The sequence below is a fragment of the Dryobates pubescens genome, chromosome 42 (genome assembly GCF_014839835.1).
Source record: "Dryobates pubescens isolate bDryPub1 chromosome 42, bDryPub1.pri, whole genome shotgun sequence".
NCBI classification, from domain to species: Eukaryota; Metazoa; Chordata; class Aves; order Piciformes; family Picidae; genus Dryobates; species Dryobates pubescens.
Genome location: NC_071653.1, coordinates 1229890 through 1249431, shown reverse-complemented (window position 1 = coordinate 1249431; position 19542 = coordinate 1229890). Strand labels below are relative to the sequence as shown.

The following is a 19542-nucleotide window of genomic DNA, read 5'->3' as shown; positions in this document are numbered from 1 at the left end:
ACTGAAGCCCCTGGCTCTGGCTGGGCACTGGCTGCAGGAAATGTTCCCCATGGGCACTCCCCTCACACTGGGCTTGTGTTGTGCTGGTTGTGCTTTCCAGGAGGAGCAAAAAGCCATTAAACAGCCTCCAGGCTCCTCTTGCCTGACAGCACAGGCTCACAGCTCACAGGATGTTAGGGGTTGGATGAGACCTCTGGAGATCTTCAAGTCTAAACCCCCTACCAGAGCAGGACCATAGAATCCAGCACAGGTCACACAGGAACACTTCCAGACAGGGCTTCTCCTCCAGAGGAGACTCCACAACCTCTCTGGGCAGCCTGCTCCAGTGTCTGGCACCCTTGCAGTCAAGAAGTTCTTCCTCAGGTTGAGGTGGAACTTCCTGTGCTGAACTTTCCATCTCTTGCCCCCTTGAGCAGAGGCCGTCCCTGTCCCTTCCTTCCTGACCCCCAGCCCTCAGGTATTGATAGGCATTGATCAGATCCCCTCTCAGTCCTCTCTTCTCCTAAGGATGGTCTTCCCAGCCCTGCCTCTGGGGATCAGCAACAGCTTCAACTTGGGGCAAGACACCTGGACAACATTCCCAGTCCCACTCCTTCAGCTGTCCTCCTGCTTCTCACATCTCTCCTCAGGGGCTGCACTCACTAGTTGTTGTTCAGGGAGCACCAGTGACCCAGAGTCCCTGTGAGTTCCTTGACCAGCACAGCACCTCTGGTGGTCTTTAGTTCTGGAAGGTGGAGTTCTGGGATGCAGTTTGTCCCTCTGTAGCTCTTGTTCTGCTCAGTCTGCTTGGGAAAGCAAAGAGCTGGCCCTGCAGAGGAGAAGCTGTGGGGAAAGGTGACAAAAGCAGCCCTGGTGCCAGGCCAATGTGTCCATGAGTAGGTCATGGCATCAGGTGCTTGCAGTGAGGCCTTGTGAGGTGACAAAGGAAGCTCAGAGTCTGATCCCTACTGGTAGGTGATTCTCATCTGGATGGGTAAGGAAGCTGTGGTTGGCTTCCCTGCTGGAGGTGGGATTCAGCTCTGCCCTGGTCCTCAGCTGTACTCCAACTTCTCTGAGGGAGGCTCCAGGATCCTGCATGAAATGGAGGACATCTAGGAGGGCAAACAATGCATCAGTTGGAAGATGGGGCCACAGAGCAGCTGCTTCCAGAATGACATTTCACATGACCTGAGTGCTTTTCACACCACCTCACACCTGGAACTGGTTGCTCTGGTGGCCAGGCTCTCCCTTGGGCTTCATGTCTGTAGCTCCTCAGGCACCCTGAAGGGGTCAGCGATGGCTTAGGGCAGCTGCAGGTGCTGCAGGGAGACACTTCAGTGGCTGAGCTCAACAGGAGGCTTTCCCCCAGAGCTGCGACTCAGGAGAGCCAGTTCTCTGTGGGGTCAGGAGCCTTTCAGTGCCTTGAGGAGCTTGCTCAACTGAGGAGCTGCAGCAGAGGGCACTGTCAGGCCATGTGCAAGGGGAGAGCAGCTGGTTCACCAAGGCTGCCAGATCAAAGCCCTTTTCCTTTCAGGGGGAGAAAGTCAGGATGAGCTCTGTAGGTGTGAGAGCTAGGAGCCAGGGACTGGAGAGAATGGAGTGCAGAAGAGAGCTGGGAGCCAGGGACTGGAGAGACTGGAGTGAAAGAGCTGGGAGGCAGGGACTGCAGAGACTGGAGTGAAAGGGAGAGCTAGGAGCCAGGGACTGGAGTGACTGGAGTGAAAGGGAGAGCTGGGAGCCAGGGACTGGAGAGATGGGAGTGCAAGAGAGAGCTGGGAGCCAGGGACTTGAGAGATTGGAGTGAAAAGGAGAGCTGGGAGCCAGGGACTGGAGAGATTGGAGTGAAAGGGAGAGCTGGGAGGCAAGGACTGGAGTGACTGGAGTGCAAGAGAGAGCTGGGAGCCAGGGACTGGAGAGATTGGAGTGAAAGGGAGAGCTGGGAGGCAAGGACTGGAGTGACTGGAGTGCAAGAGAGAGCCGGGAGCCAGGGACTGGAGAGATTGGAGTGAAAGAGAAAGCTGGGAGCCAGGGACTGGGCAAGCAAAAAATAAATTGCAGAGATTTCATTCCTGGGTGTCAGCAGCTGAATGGAGCAGGCTGTGTGCTGCAAGGTCAAAGTGCCCGTGCCTGGAGAAGTAGAAACTATTCAGGGGCTGATATTCCCACCCCATGGTGATGCCTGAGGGATCTCTGAGTGCGGGGTGGCTGTGAGAGCAGTGGGGAATTCGAGGCCTCTGTTGGCCTGGGAACATCAGGCTGGCCTGGCCAGAGGGAAGGAGGAGACCCAGGTGCTGGGTGAGAGAGCCCAGGCTGCAGGCAGGGCCAGAGTTTGGTCTGAGGCCTGTGGTGATGTCTGAGAGATGCAGGAATGTGGCTGTGCTTGTGAGTGCAGAGGCTAAGGGGCTGTTGTCCCTGGGAGCTGTGTGTCACAGACATGCTGCAGACACTCAGGAGGAGAAGCTCTTTGGGTGAGGAGGAGACTGGAACAGCTCTCCCCTGGTGCCAGGCTGAGAGCTGGGATGGTTTACCTGGCAGAAGAGAATCTGAGCAAAGAGCTGAGGCAGCTGTGAAGAAGGCAGAGGCAGGCTCTGCTCCATGGCACCCAGTGAGCGGCCAAGAGGCTCTGGGCACAAAGGCAATCAGCAAAGATTCCTTCTGAGCATCAGGAAACACTTTGTGAGGGTGAGGGAGCACTGGCACAGGAGGCGTAGAGACACTGTGGAGTCTCCGTCCCTGCAGGCATTCCAAAGCTCTCTGGAGGTTGTCCAGGACAGATTGTGAGGGGAGGCAGAGGCATGAAGGAAGGAGAGACTGCCAGGGCTGTGTCCCTGGGGTCAGCAAGGGTGGTGGCCTGTGGAGGCCTCTGGCTCCACTTCTGCTCTCGGTACCAATGCAGAAGTCAGTCTTCCTGCAGGTGTGGAGAGAGACCCCAGGGCTCCTCACTGTTCCGAATGCCCTTGGCTGAGGGAGCCACAGGGGCTGCTGCTGGAGGAGGGAGGGCCCCAGAAGGAGCTTCTCAGGCACAGGAAGAAGAGATCTTTTCCCTTGCCCACTGCTTCCTTGGCTCCCCCAGCAGAGTCATTTCCGGCAGCTCTGCTGTCTGGCGGCTGGGAGGTGCTTTGCTGACTCTCACTCCACAGGCAGCTTGGTCTCCACATGCTCCTCACCTACCTCATCCTCACTGCCTTGCTGAGGCAGTGGCTGGGTAAGTCCTGGCTCTTTCTCACTGCCTCTTTCTTCTTCTGCCAGGAAACTCTGAGCAGCCTCAGCAGGTCCCTGTGGGGAATTTCTCTTCAGTTCCAGCCAAGAACGCTGGGAAAAGTCAGCTCACTCCTGGGGTTCTGCACTCCTTGGCTCAGGATTCTCCTCTTGCAGAGAGGAGAGGAGGGGAGAGATCCCTCAGACACCTTCTCCTTCTTGCCTCTTCCCTTCCATCCATCTCTCTCTGCATCTCTCTTCTGGTCACCCTTCTGCCACTAGAGTGGATCTCAGCTGTCTCTAGGCTCCCATTTGCAGCACCAATGATCAGATCCTGTCCAAGCTGCTACAGGGAATTTAAAGCCCTCCTCCACTGGCATGGGGTCAGTGCCTCCTGGCTGGCACCTACCTGCCACGGCCTTCAGGTATCTCCTGGCTAGTAACACAGTCAGGGCTCCCTCTCTCTACCATTCAGCTCAGCACTGCATACAGGTATGGAGCTCATAGCCCTGGGGGATGGCAGGGGAGGGGAAGCAGGATGACTTTCTTGCAGCAGCTCCAATGCAACCTGCTGGAGGGGTGCAGGTCCCAGCACACAAAGTTGAGGCATGAGAGGCTGCTCCTTGGTGCTCACCATCTGCAAGCTTTGGGCATTTCCAGAAAGGACAGGAAGCCTTCTTCACCAGGGTTTTGTAGCACTGCTGACCGTTGCTCTCTTCCAGGCACCATGGGGCAGGTCACTGTCACCCAGCAAGAAGGACAAGTCACAGTAAAGCAGAGACACACCTTCCACACCAAATGCACTTATGAGATCTCTGGCACTTTTTCCTTGCTGTGGTACCAGCAGAAGAAAGGCCAAGCTCCCCAGCTGCTCTCGTACCAGGCAGCATCTGGCCCCAAGCACAGCGGCCGTCTGACCACGCTGCTGAACACCACGGGGAAATACAGCCTGCTGCAGCTGGAGGAAGTGGAGGTCTCTGACAGTGCCTTGTACCTCTGTGCTGTGAGCGACACCCTGGTGCAGGAGCTTGCTTGGCTGTGCAAGAAGCCAGGGGAGGGAGGGGAAGTGTCTGAGCAAGGCTGAACATGGGGCGAGAGGCCCTCAGCTCTCCCCTGGCACTGCTGCTTCCCCTGAGCACCCAGGGATCAGCAGGACAGGATCCATGATCTAATCTATTCTGTACTGTCCAGGCAGCAATTTATTCACTCATACTATTTGTTCAGACGTATTCTGATGTACTGCAATACCATCTCAGCAATGGCTCAGTCTTCTGATCACCAATGTGTGGAATGCTGCACTGTCTGTGGGAGAGCCAGGAGCACATCCATGACCCATTGCATTCAGACATTATCCATTTGTTCCCCTTGACCACCATTCATGACCACAGCCACATCCCTCTGCCCCTACAGCAACTGGGTTTGCCTTGCCCTGAGACAGAGACAGCTTAAAAGTACTTCCACTCTGCTATTTCCCTCTTGAATCCCTGCCATGGTGGTTGAGGTAAAGGTGCTGCACCTTCTCCTTCTCCTGTCAGCACCTGCAGCAATGATACAAACTGAACGGAGACATCAACATCCTGGTTGAGTGCACAGAGTTTACTGAGGACACCAAACTGGCAGGAGTGGCTGACACAGGAGGTTGTGCTGCCATTCAGCCAGACTGAGAGCTGGGCCTGGAGAAACTGAATGAAATTCCACAAGGGCAAGGGGAGAGTCTTGCACCTGGGAAAGGACAACTCCATGGACCAGTGTAAGTTGGGGACTGAGCTGTTGGAGAGCAGTGAAGGGGAAAAGGCCCTGGGGGTCCTAGTAGACAGAAGGTTGACCATGGGCAGCAATATGCTCTTGTGGCCAAGAAGGCCAAGGGCATCCTGGGGTGGATTAGAAGGCTCTGGTTAGTAGGTTGAGAGAGGGTCTTCTCCCACTCTTCTCTGCCCTGGTGAGGCCACATCTGGAAGATTTTGTCCAGTTCTGGGCCCCTCAGCTCAAGAAGGACATCAGGGAACTGCTTGGAGCAGTCCAGTGCAGAGCCACAAAGATACTGTAGGGAGTGGAACATCTCCTTTGAGAGGAAAGGCTGAGGGAGCTGGGGCTCTGTAGCCTGGAGTAGAGGAGACCAAATGTGAGACAAGATCTACAGGGCAATGTCAGGAGGACAGAGCTCTGCTCAGGGATGTCCAATGACAGGACAAGGGGCAATGGATGCAAGCTGGAGCAGAGGAGGTCCCACATGAAGATCAGGAAAAACTTTTTCCCTGTGAGGGTGAGAGAGCCCTGGAGCAGGCTGCCCACGGGGGTTGTGGAATCTCCTTCTCTGGAAACATCCACCTCGATGCATTCCTGTGTGATCTGCTCTGGTGACCCTGCTCAGGCAGGGCAGTTGGACTGGATGACCTCTTGAGACCCCTTCCAGCCCCTCACATTCTGTGATTCTGTGGTTCTGGGATTTGGTGAAAAGCTGAACGCAGCAGCTCCAGCACAGGGCATCCCTGGGCTCTCCCTGCCTCTGCTCTCCAGAGTTACAGCCCCAGCTTCAGCCTCATGGTGGCAGGTGTCTCATTTCCCCCAGTGGTACAGAAAAAGAACGGATGACAGCCTCCTTCATGGTCCTGGTCATCTCCTCCAGGAAGACCTGGGGCTCTGGAATCAGCCACCAAGAAGAGTGTTCCAGGGTCAGAGGAGATTTGTTGTCCCTTGGCTGTTGCAGAGTTGCCACAGAACTCTCTTGGCTTGCCCTGAGAATGTAAGGGTTCAGAAGGTGCCTCCTGGGCTGGTCTGAGTAGTAGCCAGGAGATCAGAAGCATACCAGAAGAGGAGAGGGAAAGGAGAGAGCAGGAGGAGAGAAAGGCAGACATGGGCCATGCTTCCAGGCTGAGCCCTTCCAGCCTGGCATTGCAAGGAGGGCCAGGGATGCTCAGACTCTGAGACCTCCTCTGAGCAGCTCTTGCAATGTCTGATCTGCAGAGGGCCTGTCCAACAGCAGTTATGCCATGGAAAGAGTGAAAAGAGTTTGGCTGATTTGGAGCTCCAAGGTTAGAATTAGGGAGAGGACAAGTGCAGATCCAAGTGGTGTTGAGGAAACTGCTCAAAGGGTTTGGGTCAACAGAGAAGGTTGGTTGGTTTGGGGCCAGCATTTAGGAACTGGATTGATGAGAGCAGATGGAGAGTGCAGCAGGAAACATCATTTATCTGTTCCACAGAGAGGTGGTTTAGAGAGTGGAGGTGCTGAGAGGGGCGCTGAGAGGGGTGTGCAGAGTTCTGTTTGTGAGGCCTGCAGCCTTGGAGTGTGCTGACAGGAGCTTGGGTTTAGACACTGCAGGAGCAAGGGCAGGACAAACAAGACATGGGCTTGAGCTTGGAGAGAGAGGAAGCAAAAGGCATCAGGGAAAGGGATCCCGAAGAGATGCAGAGGACGATATGTCAGAGAGGTTGGTCAGCAGGTGCAGGCCTAGCCCCCTTTTATCCCTCCCCTGGGAGCAGCAGAAGCTGCTGGCTGCAGGAGCAACATGTGTCACTGCTGGAGGAGACCACAGCACAGGCGCTGCAGGTGTGCTGAGCAGCAGCTTTTTCTCCTCCCCATGGCAGTGGCTGTGCCCCTGGCAGAGTCATTTCCGGCAGCTCTGCTCTCGTGGGGCTCTGGCTGGGACCTGTGGCCTTTGGAGTCTCTCTCACACACGCAGCAGGATGGGTCTCAGCATGCGCCTCACCTATCTCCTCCTGGCTGCCTTCCTGAGGCAGCCACAGGGTAAGCACTGCCTTGCCCTGGCTGAGTGAAAACTTTCTCTCCAGGTCTATCCCTGTGAGGTACCCTAATAAGTGACATTTCCTTGCTCTCTTCCAGGCACCACGGGGCAGGTCACTGTCACCCAGCAAGAAGGACAAGTCACAGTGAAGCAGAGAGACACCTTCCACACCAAATGCACTTACCAGACATCTAACCTTGGTGCCTTGCTCTGGTACCAGCAGCAGAAAGGCCAAGCTCCCGAGCTGCTCTCGTCCCAGGCAGCAGCTGGCCCCAAGCACAGTGGCCGTCTGACCACGCTGCTGAACACCACGGGGAAATACAGCCTGCTGCAGCTGGAGGAGGTGGAGGTCTCTGACAGTGCCTTGTACCTCTGTGCTGTGAGCGACACCCTGGTGCAGGAGCTTGCTTGGCTGTGCAAGAAGCCAGGGGAGGGAGCGGAAGTGTCTGGGCAAGGCTGAGCATGGGGGAATGGGCCCTCAGCTCTCCGCTGGCAGCTCTGCTTCCTGTGTGCACCCAGGGATCTGAAGGACAAGATCCTCTTCCAGGAGAGGACAATGTCTGTGACTGCAGAGGTGGTGAAAGAGTCTCAGGTCTCCTTGTTTTCACCACGGGTGTTGTGTGAAGGGAGAGGTACATTTTCTAAGAGACGATTCCTCTTGCATTCTAGCTGAGGCCTCTGAGATCAGAGGGGCTCAGTGTGGCTGGTTTTGTCTCTTCATATGCCACTGATTAGGGTGGGTTGCTATAGGTCCAACACCAGACACATTCACAGCTTGGGGTCCAAATCTATCAGTGCTAACTGATGGCCCTGACACCTCCCTAGTGGAGCAGACCCAGAAGGAATACATCAGCTGCTTGGAAGCAGGACTAACCCAAGCCTAAGGGAGATGGGCCACAGGAGATGCAGTGAAGGGTTTGAAGGTTCAAGTTAGTCACCTGTTGAGGGCCAAGTCCATTGGGTCAGGTAATGGGAGCCGCTTCAGGGCTGGAGCAGTACAAGAAGGGAATTCTCCCTCCCACTCAAGCACCCTGGGGCTAAGGACCTGTAGAATGTTCCCTAACAGGCCATTAGCATGAGCCTGAAAGCCCCAGGGCCCAGGATGGGCTCAGCAATTACCCAGTGGCCCCTGGGCAGCAAATGGCTGTCCCCAGATCATTGCCTTTTGCTGTAAATCCTCTACAATTGTGCCCAGAGACAGAGAAAACCAAGACCCAGCCAGGTCCTGCCACTGTGCTGGGAAACTGCTCCTGCTGGTGTTCCCCACTGTGGGACAAGTGCCTTTAACCTTAGAACCTCCCTTCATCTCTGTGCCTGGCTGGCCACTGCCACCCATGGGAAGGAGCACAAAGTTAACAGGTGCTGAATCAGCCTTCTGTTGAAACCAGTTCTCACAGGGCTGAGTCCTCTTTTCTCTTCTCTTGTAGGCAGAGCTCACCACCGAGGAGCCCAGGACCTGCAATCAAGCTGGAAGCAGATGCTCCTTTCAGGCATTTTGGTTGTAGCTGTCAGTTTGTTCTCATTGTAGGGTGTCCATGTTAGTGCCACAGCGATGCTTCAGGTGCCCTTTCTCCTCTCCTTGGGGTCACACAGGATCAAGGAGATGAGACCCCAGATGTCTGCTGACAAATGGCACAGAGTTTCATGAGACTTTAAGGGCACCAAGAAGAAGGGCTGTGTATGACATTACCTTGGGCTGCTAAAGAGGGAATAAAATTCTTTATGTGTCCTGTAAAACTGTCTTTCATTGTTAATATGACCACTGCCACTCTTGACCGTTTCTGCCCATGACAGGGGTTCTGCTCAAAGTAAAGAGATCCTCATTTGGAGGGAGAACACAATTTGGGGATCAAATCACACAGCCTGGAAAAGCCTCCAAAACTTCCTGAAAACACCACCCTGTGGATGAGGACATGCAAGGCTACTTGACCAGGTATTACAATCTCTGCTCCTACACCAAAGCAGTTTCGAAGCCTGTGCCTTGGCCTGAAGGCAATGCCACAGGAAGGGGTGAAGGAGACAACACAATCTGTCCTGCCAGTCCTTCGGATCCTGCCTTTGATCCCTTGACAAAACCACATTTCTAGGAGACAAATTTTTCCACCCCACAGGAGCCACTATGGTGCATACAACTCCCCTGTGAGACACAAATATCACCTACCAAGGGGAATAGCCTAATGTGGTCCTGGTCCATTCTGTCACTGGGATGGCCTTGAACTGACCCTGCCTTTGGCCCACTGCTCAGAGGGGTGGAGAGTCCTCTTTGCAGCTCTGCTAGAGTGATTGCTTGTGATACTGGCCATGGAGATCCCATCATTCGTAGGAAGCATTAGAACTCTCATCAGAGATCTGTGCACGCATTGGGGTTACCCATCAAAAGGATGGAGATAAACACTGTGATAGTACCAGCTGCCAGAGTAACACCTCTGAAACCTGTGGCCTTCCCTGTCCTCGTTATCCCATAGCTGGAACATCTTCAAAGGCTCATCCCAGCTTCACCCTTCTGAGTTGCACTGACAATTGCAGTTGTAAGCAGCAGTGGCACAGCTCCTTTGGAATCAGCCTGGGGTGCTCAGATGGGAAACTTCATTCTTACCTAACTCTGGAATATGACACAGGAGAAAAATGTGGGAGCAGAATTACTTCTTTATGTCTCAATGCAAGATTTCATTTCAGTGTCCTTCAGAGACAAACACATCTAACGAGGCACACAACCAACCCAGCAAGCCAGGTGTGGACAGCAGGCAAACTCCAGGTACCCAATTACTACAGCCCTGGGCAATTCATCTCCCTCTCAGGAGATATTCAAACCCCACCTGGATGTGTTCCTCTGTGATCTGCTCCAGGTGACCCTGCCCTGGCAGGGGGATTGACCTGGATGATCTTTAGAGGTGCCTTCCAACACCTAACCTTCTGTCACTCTGTGACTCTGTCATTTAGATGTCACCTGGGAAATGACACAGTATGAAACAATTCCAGCCCTGGGCAATTCATCTCTTGGATGTTTGAACTCACAGTTGCCCCACGTTACCCTGCAAAGACACCAAATTGTTCTGCCAAACATGACTTGGGAACTGCGTTTGTGAAGCAGTTGGACTGGCTGTGCCCTTGGGGAACTGACTTCACAAGCTCAGCAAGCACCAAAGATGACTCTGCAGAACAGGCTGGCATTAGATATGCTGCTGTTAAAGGAACAGGGGTATATGGGATGTCAAAGCTTCATCAGCACCCACACCACTTCCACCTCCGCTCAAGAAGCCCTTGCCAAAATGAAGACATTGCCAGCCAGAGAGCTGAGCGGTGCCCAGCCTTGCAAGCAAGACTGGTTTGGCAGTGACCCTGGATTTCTGGGCTGTGTCCATGAGAAAGGCTTTGGGAGTCGTGGGGTGGGGAAGGTGGTTAATGAACTTTGGGTTGACATTGTCGGTTGAATTTCTGGTTCTGGTGAGAGGAACAGCTCCAGTTCAATGTATGATTCATTCCTTTACCATCTGCTGCTGCTCCTCTCCTTTCTCCATCTGTTTACTGCATAAGGATCACCAGGCCAGAAGAAGAAGAAGTTGAGATCTGAAACCTGGCACAAAGCTCTGTTTGAGTCACTGAGTGCAGTCCTGGCCTTGACCTGAAGGCTCTTCCTGAACCACCCTGTTTGTGCCAGGCTGGTGAGCAGCAAGAGGGGACAAGGCCTGTGGAGGTGAGGCCCCTCCTGCAGCTCTGCCCTGTTCTGGCTGAGCACTAAGAGTGGCCATGGCAGCAGGAGCAGTCAGCTGACTCCTGAGAGCCCCTGACCCCCAGATGCATTTTGGGAAACTTCCAAAGCAAGAGAGTTCACATGCCCAGCAAAATCTGCCCAAGGGGAGGACCCCAAGAAACCAGAGACTATAGAAGAGAAAAAGCAAGGCAGACCAGTGGGGTGCCCCACCTCCCTGGAACTCCAGGTTGGAGGCTAGGCTGCACTGGTGGTGATATCTCTGTACCCTTCTTGTTATCTCTGTCTTCTCATCTCCTCCTTTGCTCTAATCTTCTCTGATTGCATTGGGCTAACAGCAGGTTGAAGAACACCTGCTGTAGTGCAGGGCCATTTGTGTTTGTGTTTAAGACAGAGTTCAGTTGGGTTCAAAAGCCACTTGGTGCTGGGTTGACCTTGGTTGACCTTGGTGGGTCTGTTGGGGATCTCAGAACCTAGCAGAGCTCTGTCTCTAAGCCCAGGCTTTGAGGCAAGGCTTGTGACAGCACTGGTGCCTGAGCCTGGCTGAAGCTCTAGTTGCCAAGTGCCCAGGACAGCTGGATACAGTGTGGCCAGCAGGAGCAGGGATATCATTGTGCCCCTGTACACTGCTCTGGTTAGGCCACACCTTGAGTCCTGTGTCCAGCTATGGGCCCCTCAGTTTAGGAAGGAGGTTGACTTGCTGGAGTGTGTCCAGAGATGGGCAACAAAGTTGGTGAGGGGTGACCTTATTGCTCCCTCAACTGCCTGAAGGGCGGTAGTCAGGCGGATGTTGGTCTCTTCTCCCAGGCAGCCAGCACCAGAACAAGAGGACACAGTCTCAAGCTGTGCCAGGCAAGGATTAGGCAGGAGGGTTAGGTCAAAATTGTGCACAGAGAGACTGATTGCCCATTGGAATGGGCTGCCCAGGGATGTGGTGGAGTCACCATCATTGGAGGTGTTCAGGATGAGAATTGATAGGGGGCTTGGTTGCATGGTTTAGTTGATTAGGTGGTGTTGGATTAGTTGATAGGTTGGACATGATGATCTTGAAGGTCTCTTCCAACCTGGTCTCCTCTCCTCTCCTCTCCTCTCCTCTCCTCTCCTCTCCTCTCCTCTCCTCTCCTCTCCTCTCCTCTCCTCTCCTCTCCTCTCCTCTCCTCTCCTCTCCTCTCCTCTCCTCTCCTCTCCTCTCCTCTCCTCTCCTCTCCTCTCCTCTCCTCTCCTCTCCTCTCCTCTCCTCTCCTCTCCTCTCCTCTCCTCTCCTCTCCTCTCCTCTCCTCTCCTCTCCTCTCCTCTCCTCTCCTCTCCTCTCCTCTCCTCTCCTCTCCTCTCCTCTCCTCTCCTCTCCTCTCCTCTCCTCTCCTCTCCTCTCCTCTCCTCTCCTCTCCTCTCCTCTCCTCTCCTCTATTGTATTCTATTCTATAATATATGCATAGCAAGTTGGAGGAGACCAAAACTGCGAACCAAAAAGAAGAAGTTGCAGCAAAGCTCCAGAAAAGTTTTGCCCTGGTCTACTCTCACTTGCAGCCATTGTGAGTTCCCCCAGGAGTGCCCAGAGGGTGGTGGAAGCATTAGGATCAAGACTGAGCCCAGTGAGATGAACTGACTGGGGAACTGGGGGCTTTGCCCTCCCTGTGATGCCCAGGAGCGCTTACGCTTGTAGGGAGGAAGTTCTGCAGGGTAGAAGTTGTGGGAGAGAGGGGCTGAATCACTTTGCTGTGCCTGAGGCTCCTCAAAAAGCCACTTCATTTCTTCTGTAAAGCCCTCCACAAGGCTTGCTTCACTTTGGGGTTCCTGAGGGTGTAAATGAAGGGGTTCAGCACAGGAGTGACAACTGTGTTCAAGTTGGTGCTGGACCTGGTTCAGGTCCAGGAAGCTGTGGGCTGATGGCTTGACATACAGGAACATGCCGGAGCCAAACAAGATGGAGACAACACTGAGATGGGCAGAGCAAGTCGAAAAGGCTTCTTCCGGCCATGGGCTGACTGGATCCTCAGGATGGAAGAGATGAGGTACAGGTAGGAGAGCAGGGTGAGCACACAGGAAGCCACCACAACTAGGATGGAGACAAGGAAGGTTGCCAGCTCCACAGGCCACGTGCCACTGCAGGAGAGGGCAAGGCAGGAATCGATATCGCAGAGGAAATGATTGATGAGATGTGGCCAACAGACCATCAACCTGGATGTCAGCAAGGCCAGCAGTGAGATGGCCAGAAAGCCTCCCAGCCAGGAGCTGAGTGCCAGCCCAGCAGACAGGACACTGCTGAGCAGGGAGCTGGACCTCAGCAGGCAGCAGATGGCTAAGTAGCAGTCCTGGGCCATGACAGACAGGAGAACACACTCAGTGGAGCCTAGGGAGAGAAGAGAGAACATGCAGGCACTGAAGGAGATGGTTGGGCTTGTCCCCAGCATGACTCCTATGGCTTTGGGCACAACACCTGTGGTGTGCCAGATCTTATTGTAGCTGCAGGGAGGCACTTCAGAGGCTCAGCCTGAAATAAACATGGGGTTCCCCCCAGGGCTGGGCTTCAAGAGACCCAATTCTCTGTGGGGTCAGGAGCCTTTCAGTGCCTTGAGGAGCTTGCTCAGCTGAGGAGCTGCAACAGAGGGCAAAGGGAGAGCAGCTGCTTCACCAAGACTGAAAGATCAAAGCCCTTTTCCTTTCAGGGGGAGGATGAAGTTAAAGAGAAAGTGATGAACTAAGCCCACAGGGTCACTAATCTCTGGGAAGGTGCTCAGGGTCACATGGGGGAAGCCAAAGTTCTCCAGCCTCTGACTGAAAGTCCATTAGGAACATGCAGGGGTAGCTTTGCAGTGGCTCAGGCTGAGCTCTGAAAGAGACAAGAAGTGTCAAAGGGAACAGGAGGGTGCCTTGAATGGGTCCTGCAGGAGAAGGCAACACTTATGAAGGAACATTGAGGTGCATGGGGATAGGTGGGAGGGAAGAGGGACTAGGAGAGGAGGGGAAAGGGAGGCAATGGACAGGAAGGATGAGAGGAGGCATCTGCACCTAGGCAGAGGCTGATCAGTGCAGTTGATGAGCTGAGCCCGAGACTGATCACCAGAGTGCCTCCCCCACAGACACCCCTTCATGTGAAATCCTTTATTAAACATCTTCTGTGTAACTTCCCAAGTCACAGTATCACAGTATCACAGTATAACTAAGGTTGGAAGAGACCTCGAGGATCATTGAGTCCAACCTGTCTCCACAGACCTCATGACTAGACCATGGCACCAAGTGCCATGTCCAATCCCCTCTTGAACACCTCCAGGGATGGTGACTCCACCATCTCCTTGGGCAGCACATCCCAATGACGAACGACTCGCTCGGTGAAGAACTTTCTCCTCACTTCGAGTCTAAACCTCCCCTGGCGCACCTTGAGACTGTGTCCCCTTGTTCTGGTGCTGGTTGCCTGGGAGTAGAGACCAACCCCTTCCTGGCCACAACCATCTTTCAGGTAGTTGTAGAGGGCAATGAGGTCACCCATGAGCCTCCTCTTCTCCAGGCTAAGCAACCCGATTTCCCTCAGCCTCTCCTCACAGGGCTGTGCTCAAGGCCTCTCCCCAGCCTCATTGCCCTTCTCTGGACACCTTCCAGTGTCTCGATGTCCTTCCTAAACTGAGGGGCCCAGAACTGGACACAGGGGAGTCAAGGTGTTGCCTAACCAGTGCTGAGCACAGGGGCACAATGACTTCCTTGCTCCTGCTGGTCACACTGTTCCTGATGCAGGCCAGGATGCTATGGACCTTCTTGGCCACCTGGGCACACTGCTGGCTCATGTTCAGTACCCTGAAGTCCCTTTCTGCCTGGCTGCTCTCCAGCCAATCCAACCCCAGCCTGTAGCTCTGCATGGGGTTGTAGTGGCCAAAGTGCAGCACCTGGCACTTGAACTTGTTCAATGCCATCATGTTGGACTCTGCCCATCTGTCCAGCCTGGCAAGGTCCCTCTGCAGAGCTCTCCAACCCTCTAACAGATCAACTCCTGACCCCAGCTTAGTGTCATCTACTAATTTATTAGTGATGGACTCAATTCCCTCATCCAGGTCATCTTTAAAGATATTGAACAGGATGGGGCCCAGCACTGATCCCTGGGGCACACAACTAGTGCCTGGCTGCAAGCAGCATGTGGCACCATTCACCACCACTCTCTGGGCTCAGCCTCCAGCCAGTTCCTAACCCAGCTCAGAGAGCTGCTGTCCAAGCCAGGGGCTGACAGCATGGCCAGGAGTTTGCTGGGGGGGACAGTGTCCAAGGCCTTGCTGATGTCCAGGCAGACTACATCCACAGCCTGCCCCACATCCACCAGGCAGTCACCTGGTCATAGAAGGAGATCAGGTTGGCCAGGCAGGACCTGCCCTTCCTAAATCCATGCTGGCTGGGCCTGAGCCCTTGGCCATCCTGTAAATGCTGTGTGATTGCATTCAGGATGATCTGCTCCATAATTTTTCCTAGCACTGTGGTCAGGCTGACAGGCCTGGAGTTTGCAGGCTCCTTCATCCAGCCCTCCTCATGGATGGGCATCACGTTGGCAGATTCCAGTCATCTGGGACTTCTACAGTGAGACAGGACTGGTGGAAAACAATGGAGAGAGGCTTGGCAGCTCATCTGCCAGAGCATCACAGTGCCAACCTTGCAGTGCCAGAGATTCACAGTGCCACAGAGCCCAAGTGCCAGAGCATCAGAGTGCCAGATTGTTACAGTGCCAGGGAGCCACAGTGCTAGAGTCACAGCACCAGAGCAGCACAGTGCCAGAGAGTGGCAGTGCTACAGAGTCACAGTGTCAGAGAGTCACAGTGCCATAGTGTCACAGTGCCAGAGCTTCACAGTACCAGAGAGTCACAGTGCCAGAGTGTCACATTGCTAGGGAGTTGGAGTGCCAGAGCGTCACAGTGCTAGGGAGTCACAGTGCAAGAGCATCAAAGCACCAGAGCGTCACAGTGCCAGGGAGTCACAGTGCCAGAGCATCACAGTGCCAGGGTGTCACAGTGCCATAGTGTCACAGTGCCAGAGCATCACAGTTCCAGAGTGTCACAGTGCTAGGAAGTCACAGTGCCAGAGCATCACAGCACCAGAGTGTCATGGTGCCAGAGCGTCACAGTGCCAAAACATAACAGTGCCTGAGAATCACAGTGAGAGAGCATCACAGTGCCAGTGTGTCACAGTGCCAGAGTGTCACAGTGCCAGAGTGTCACAGTGCCTATGAGCCTTTCTAGCCACAACTCCAGTAACCAAGTGGATGTCTGTGTGTCTCACCTGGCACTCTCTGCCATAAGCACCAGGTTGGACCATCCTCAATTGCAGCCATGTCTGCAAGTTCTTATTGTCGGGACCAGTTCAAACAGGCCCCAAGCCCGTGGCACGGACTACTTCTTGCTTTATCTGGTCAAAGGCTGCTTGTTGCTCAAGACCCTACTCAAAATTGCTTTTCTTGCAGGTCACATCATAAAGAGAGATGGTCTCCAGGAATGTGCAGTCTCCAAAATCCCACTGCTCCCCGGAGAGTGTCCTTATCTGTGGGATTTGCAATGGTGGAGACTTTGTTTATGCCATCCATTGGAATGTGATGGGGACCATCCTGGCAGCGCACTCCCAGAAATTGGATTTGCCTGGCAGCTCCTTGTCTCATGAAGGGACTTGACTGAGCCTGAGCCCGAGCCCGCCTATCGGGAACCGTTGCCCCGCCCTGCCATGCGAGCCGACGCTGAGGGCCGGCCCCACGGGCCGACCCGACCCGGACCGCTCCCTATCGTCTGAAGGAGCCGACCGAGTCCTGAGTGGGGAACCTACTTCCCAAATAAGCCCAGGTTCCTTTTCCCCTCTCCACTGCTGCAGAGACAGGACACAGCCACCCAGCTCCGCCGTCCGTGTTGCCTAGGATCCAGTCCAGCGACAGTAGTCTGCCGGACCCCAACCTTGCCACAAACAACAGCTACAGAGTATCTCCCACGTGCTGTCCATCCACTAACTCTCAGTTCAAAGTATCTGCGTCTAGCAGAGTAATCTCTGGCGCACAGAAACATTGTAATAGGGCTGTATCTAGCTAGAAGCCGCCCTCTCCCCGTCGATTCGCCATCTAGTGGCTAAGTGGCGGAACTGCACCCTTTGTTCTAGAACTATAGTTACAGTTCTGTAGAGAGTTCAATCGAGTTCTAATTACCATACTAAGCCACTTATGGAATGTATCTCAGCTGCAGATTCAGCTGAGAGGTCAGGACTAGTTGACAGCTTTAATTTGCCTCCATCCATTTCTACAGTTGCTATTCCAGAAGCCCATTTGTATCCCTCAGGGTCTTTGACCTGCCCTTCTCTCAGAAAGCCACTTCCCAGCATGCAAGGTGTATCTGGACCTGCTGCAATGCTTTGTTTCTTCCACTCATTCCCAGATAGTCTTATTTCAGCTTGCAACAGAGGCAGCTAATGAGGCCCACCAGTAATTTCTGGAAGGGTTATGCACTCAGCCCCTTGACAATTTGATGGCATTAGGCCCCACTGAGCACCTGTGTCAACCAAGGCCCTATACTTCTGGACACCTCATGAACACTTCCCAATAGACTCTGTTATCTCCACTCCTCCTCCTGGCAGGAGGTAAGGCGCCTCTAATTCTGAGCATTGCATCTACAGTTGGCACAGGCTTTAGTGTTATTGTCAGAACCATGGCTGAGCAACCTGAACCATTGTGGGAAACTGAGGCAGATTCCTTTGTGGTAGTGTTGCCTCTGGGTTTGCCACTCTGCAGTTCCTGCCCTCTCCTCAAAAGCTCAGAGGTGGGTTGCCCATCCCACTTGTTCATGATCTCAGCACATTGCTCACGCAGGGTTATCCAAGAAGACCCACGTGATTGGTGAGGTCTGTTTTGAATTGGCCTAGTTCCAGCTGGCCTCCCAGGAGGATGTCATTTCCCATTGCCCAGACATGGACCCATGCAGAAGAGGAAGGGGTGGTCTCATCCCCCTTCACCAATTTGACACAGAGGTCCTATATTCTTCCTTCAGTTCTTTTATGCCATCCTGTATCTCCCCACCCAGAGACCAATGAATTGTGTGTTAAACTGTCCCCCAATTGCCTCATTTGATCAGTAAAAGAAGCAAGAGTAGGAGGCCTTCCTCCATTGTTTCTTGCCACAATTCTGCTTGCCAAAATAGCAGCACAGGGAGGAGGAGCAAGCCCAAAGAGCTTCTGTGAAAGAGCTGTTCCCACATGAATATCATCAGGGTTGTGTGTGCCATAATTTCCACGAATCATTTCTCTCAAAGCAAACTGGAGACGTCCCACTGGAGATGTCCCAGAGGACTGGAAGCTGGCCAACGTGGTGCCCATCCACAAGAAGGGCTGGTTGGATGAGCCAGGGAATTACAGGCCTGTCAACCTGACCTCAGTGCCAGGCAAGATTATGGAACAGGTCATCTTGAGTGCAATCACACAGCACATTCAGGATGGCCATGGATTTAGGAAAGGCAGGTCCTGCCTGCCCAACCTGATCTCCTCCTATGGTCAGGTGACCCAACTGGTGGATGTGGGGAGGCCTGTGGATGTAGTCTACCTGGACCTCAGCAAGGCCTTTGACACCGTTCCCCATAGCAAACTCCTGGCCAAGCTGTCAGCCCCTGGCTTGGATGGGAGCACACTGTGATGGGTTAGGAACTGGCTGGAGGGCCGAGCCCAGAGAGTGGTGGTGAATGGTGCCACAGCCAGCTGGCAGCCAGGCATCAGTGGTGTACCCCAGGGATGAGTGCTGGGCCCCATGCTCTTTAACATCTTTATTGATGATCTGGATGAGGGCATTGAGTCCATCAGCAGTAAATTTGCAGATGGCACCAAGCTGGGGGCAGGAGTTGATCTGCTGGAGGGTAGAGAGGCTGTGCAGAGGGACCTCGACCGACGGGCAGAATCCAACGGCATGCGATTGAACACATCCAAGTGCCAGGTTCTGCACATTGGCCACAACAACCCCATGCAGAGCTATAGGCTGGGGTCAGAGTGACTGGAGAGCAGCCAGGCAGAGAGGGCCCTGGGGGTGCTGGTTGATGGTAGGCTGATGTGACCGTTTGAGGCTGTGCCTTTAAGAAAGGGACAGTGCTGGGACACTCTGGCTGAATGTTTTGGTATCAAAATGAAAACATGATATTCTAAAGGAATTTCATTGGTAGATTGGTAGAATGCAACTTTAAGTTTTAGTGCAGTGGGAATTTTTCTGAGTTCCAGCCTGTTCTGCCTTTCCAGCCTGTCTGCTTCTCAGCAAACTAGCCAGAGCTGACCTTGAGATAAGCAAAACTAATCCCTTCATGTGCTTTTGAAGCCTAATAACATCTCTTTTCCTTAATTACTGCCTTTCTTCCTCTCTCTAACCCCTTTTTGGGGAAAAAGGGAGGTGGGGGAGGAGAGGGGGGGTTACAGGGAGGGAAACCCTCCTCTTCTCGAGGAGGGAATTTTGTTGTGTTATTTTTCTTTGCTGTATATTTCTGTATATATGTTGTAAATACTGTATATATATTGTGTATATGCAACCTGCATTCTATATATGCTTGTAAATATAGCTTTGCTTATCCGACTGGGTTAGCTGTGGTTTCTTTCTCTGTGGGGGAGGGAGAGCTAGGCCTGCTCTCAACCCACCACAGCTGAACATGAGCCTGCAGTGTGCCCAGGCAGCCAGGAGGGCCAATGGCATCCTGGACTGCATTAGGAACAGTGTGGCCAGCAGGAGCAGGGAGGTCATTCTGCCCCTGTACACTGCACTGGTTAGGCCGCACCTCGAGTACTGTGTCCAGTTCTGGGCTCCTCAGTTTAGGAAGGATGCTACTTGCTGGAGGATGTCCAGAGAAGGGCAACAAAGTTGGTGAGGGGCTTGGAACACAAGCCCTATGAGGAGAGACTGGGGTGCTTAGCCTGGAGAAGAGGAGACTCAGGGGTGACCTT

General features: G+C 53.7%; 1 protein-coding gene and 2 gene segments (V, D, J or C); 2 read left to right on the top strand and 1 right to left on the bottom strand.

Moving 5' to 3' along the window:
- The first annotated feature begins 3135 nt into the window (after nucleotides 1-3135).
- LOC128899274 (T cell receptor alpha variable 1-1-like) lies at nucleotides 3136-4261 on the top strand. The segment is given in 2 exon segments: nucleotides 3136-3184; nucleotides 3900-4261. Coding segments are annotated over 2 exon segments (411 nt in total).
- A 2612-nt stretch (nucleotides 4262-6873) lies between these two features.
- LOC128899259 (T cell receptor alpha variable 1-2-like) lies at nucleotides 6874-7386 on the top strand. The segment is given in 2 exon segments: nucleotides 6874-6922; nucleotides 7019-7386. Coding segments are annotated over 2 exon segments (411 nt in total).
- Nucleotides 7387-12374: 4988 nt separating this feature from the next.
- On the bottom strand, nucleotides 12375-13040 carry LOC128899273 (olfactory receptor 6F1-like). Its single transcript, XM_054177656.1, is given in 3 exon segments — nucleotides 12375-12491; nucleotides 12493-12599; nucleotides 12602-13040. Coding segments are annotated over 3 exon segments (663 nt in total).
- Nucleotides 13041-19542: the final 6502 nt, after the last annotated feature.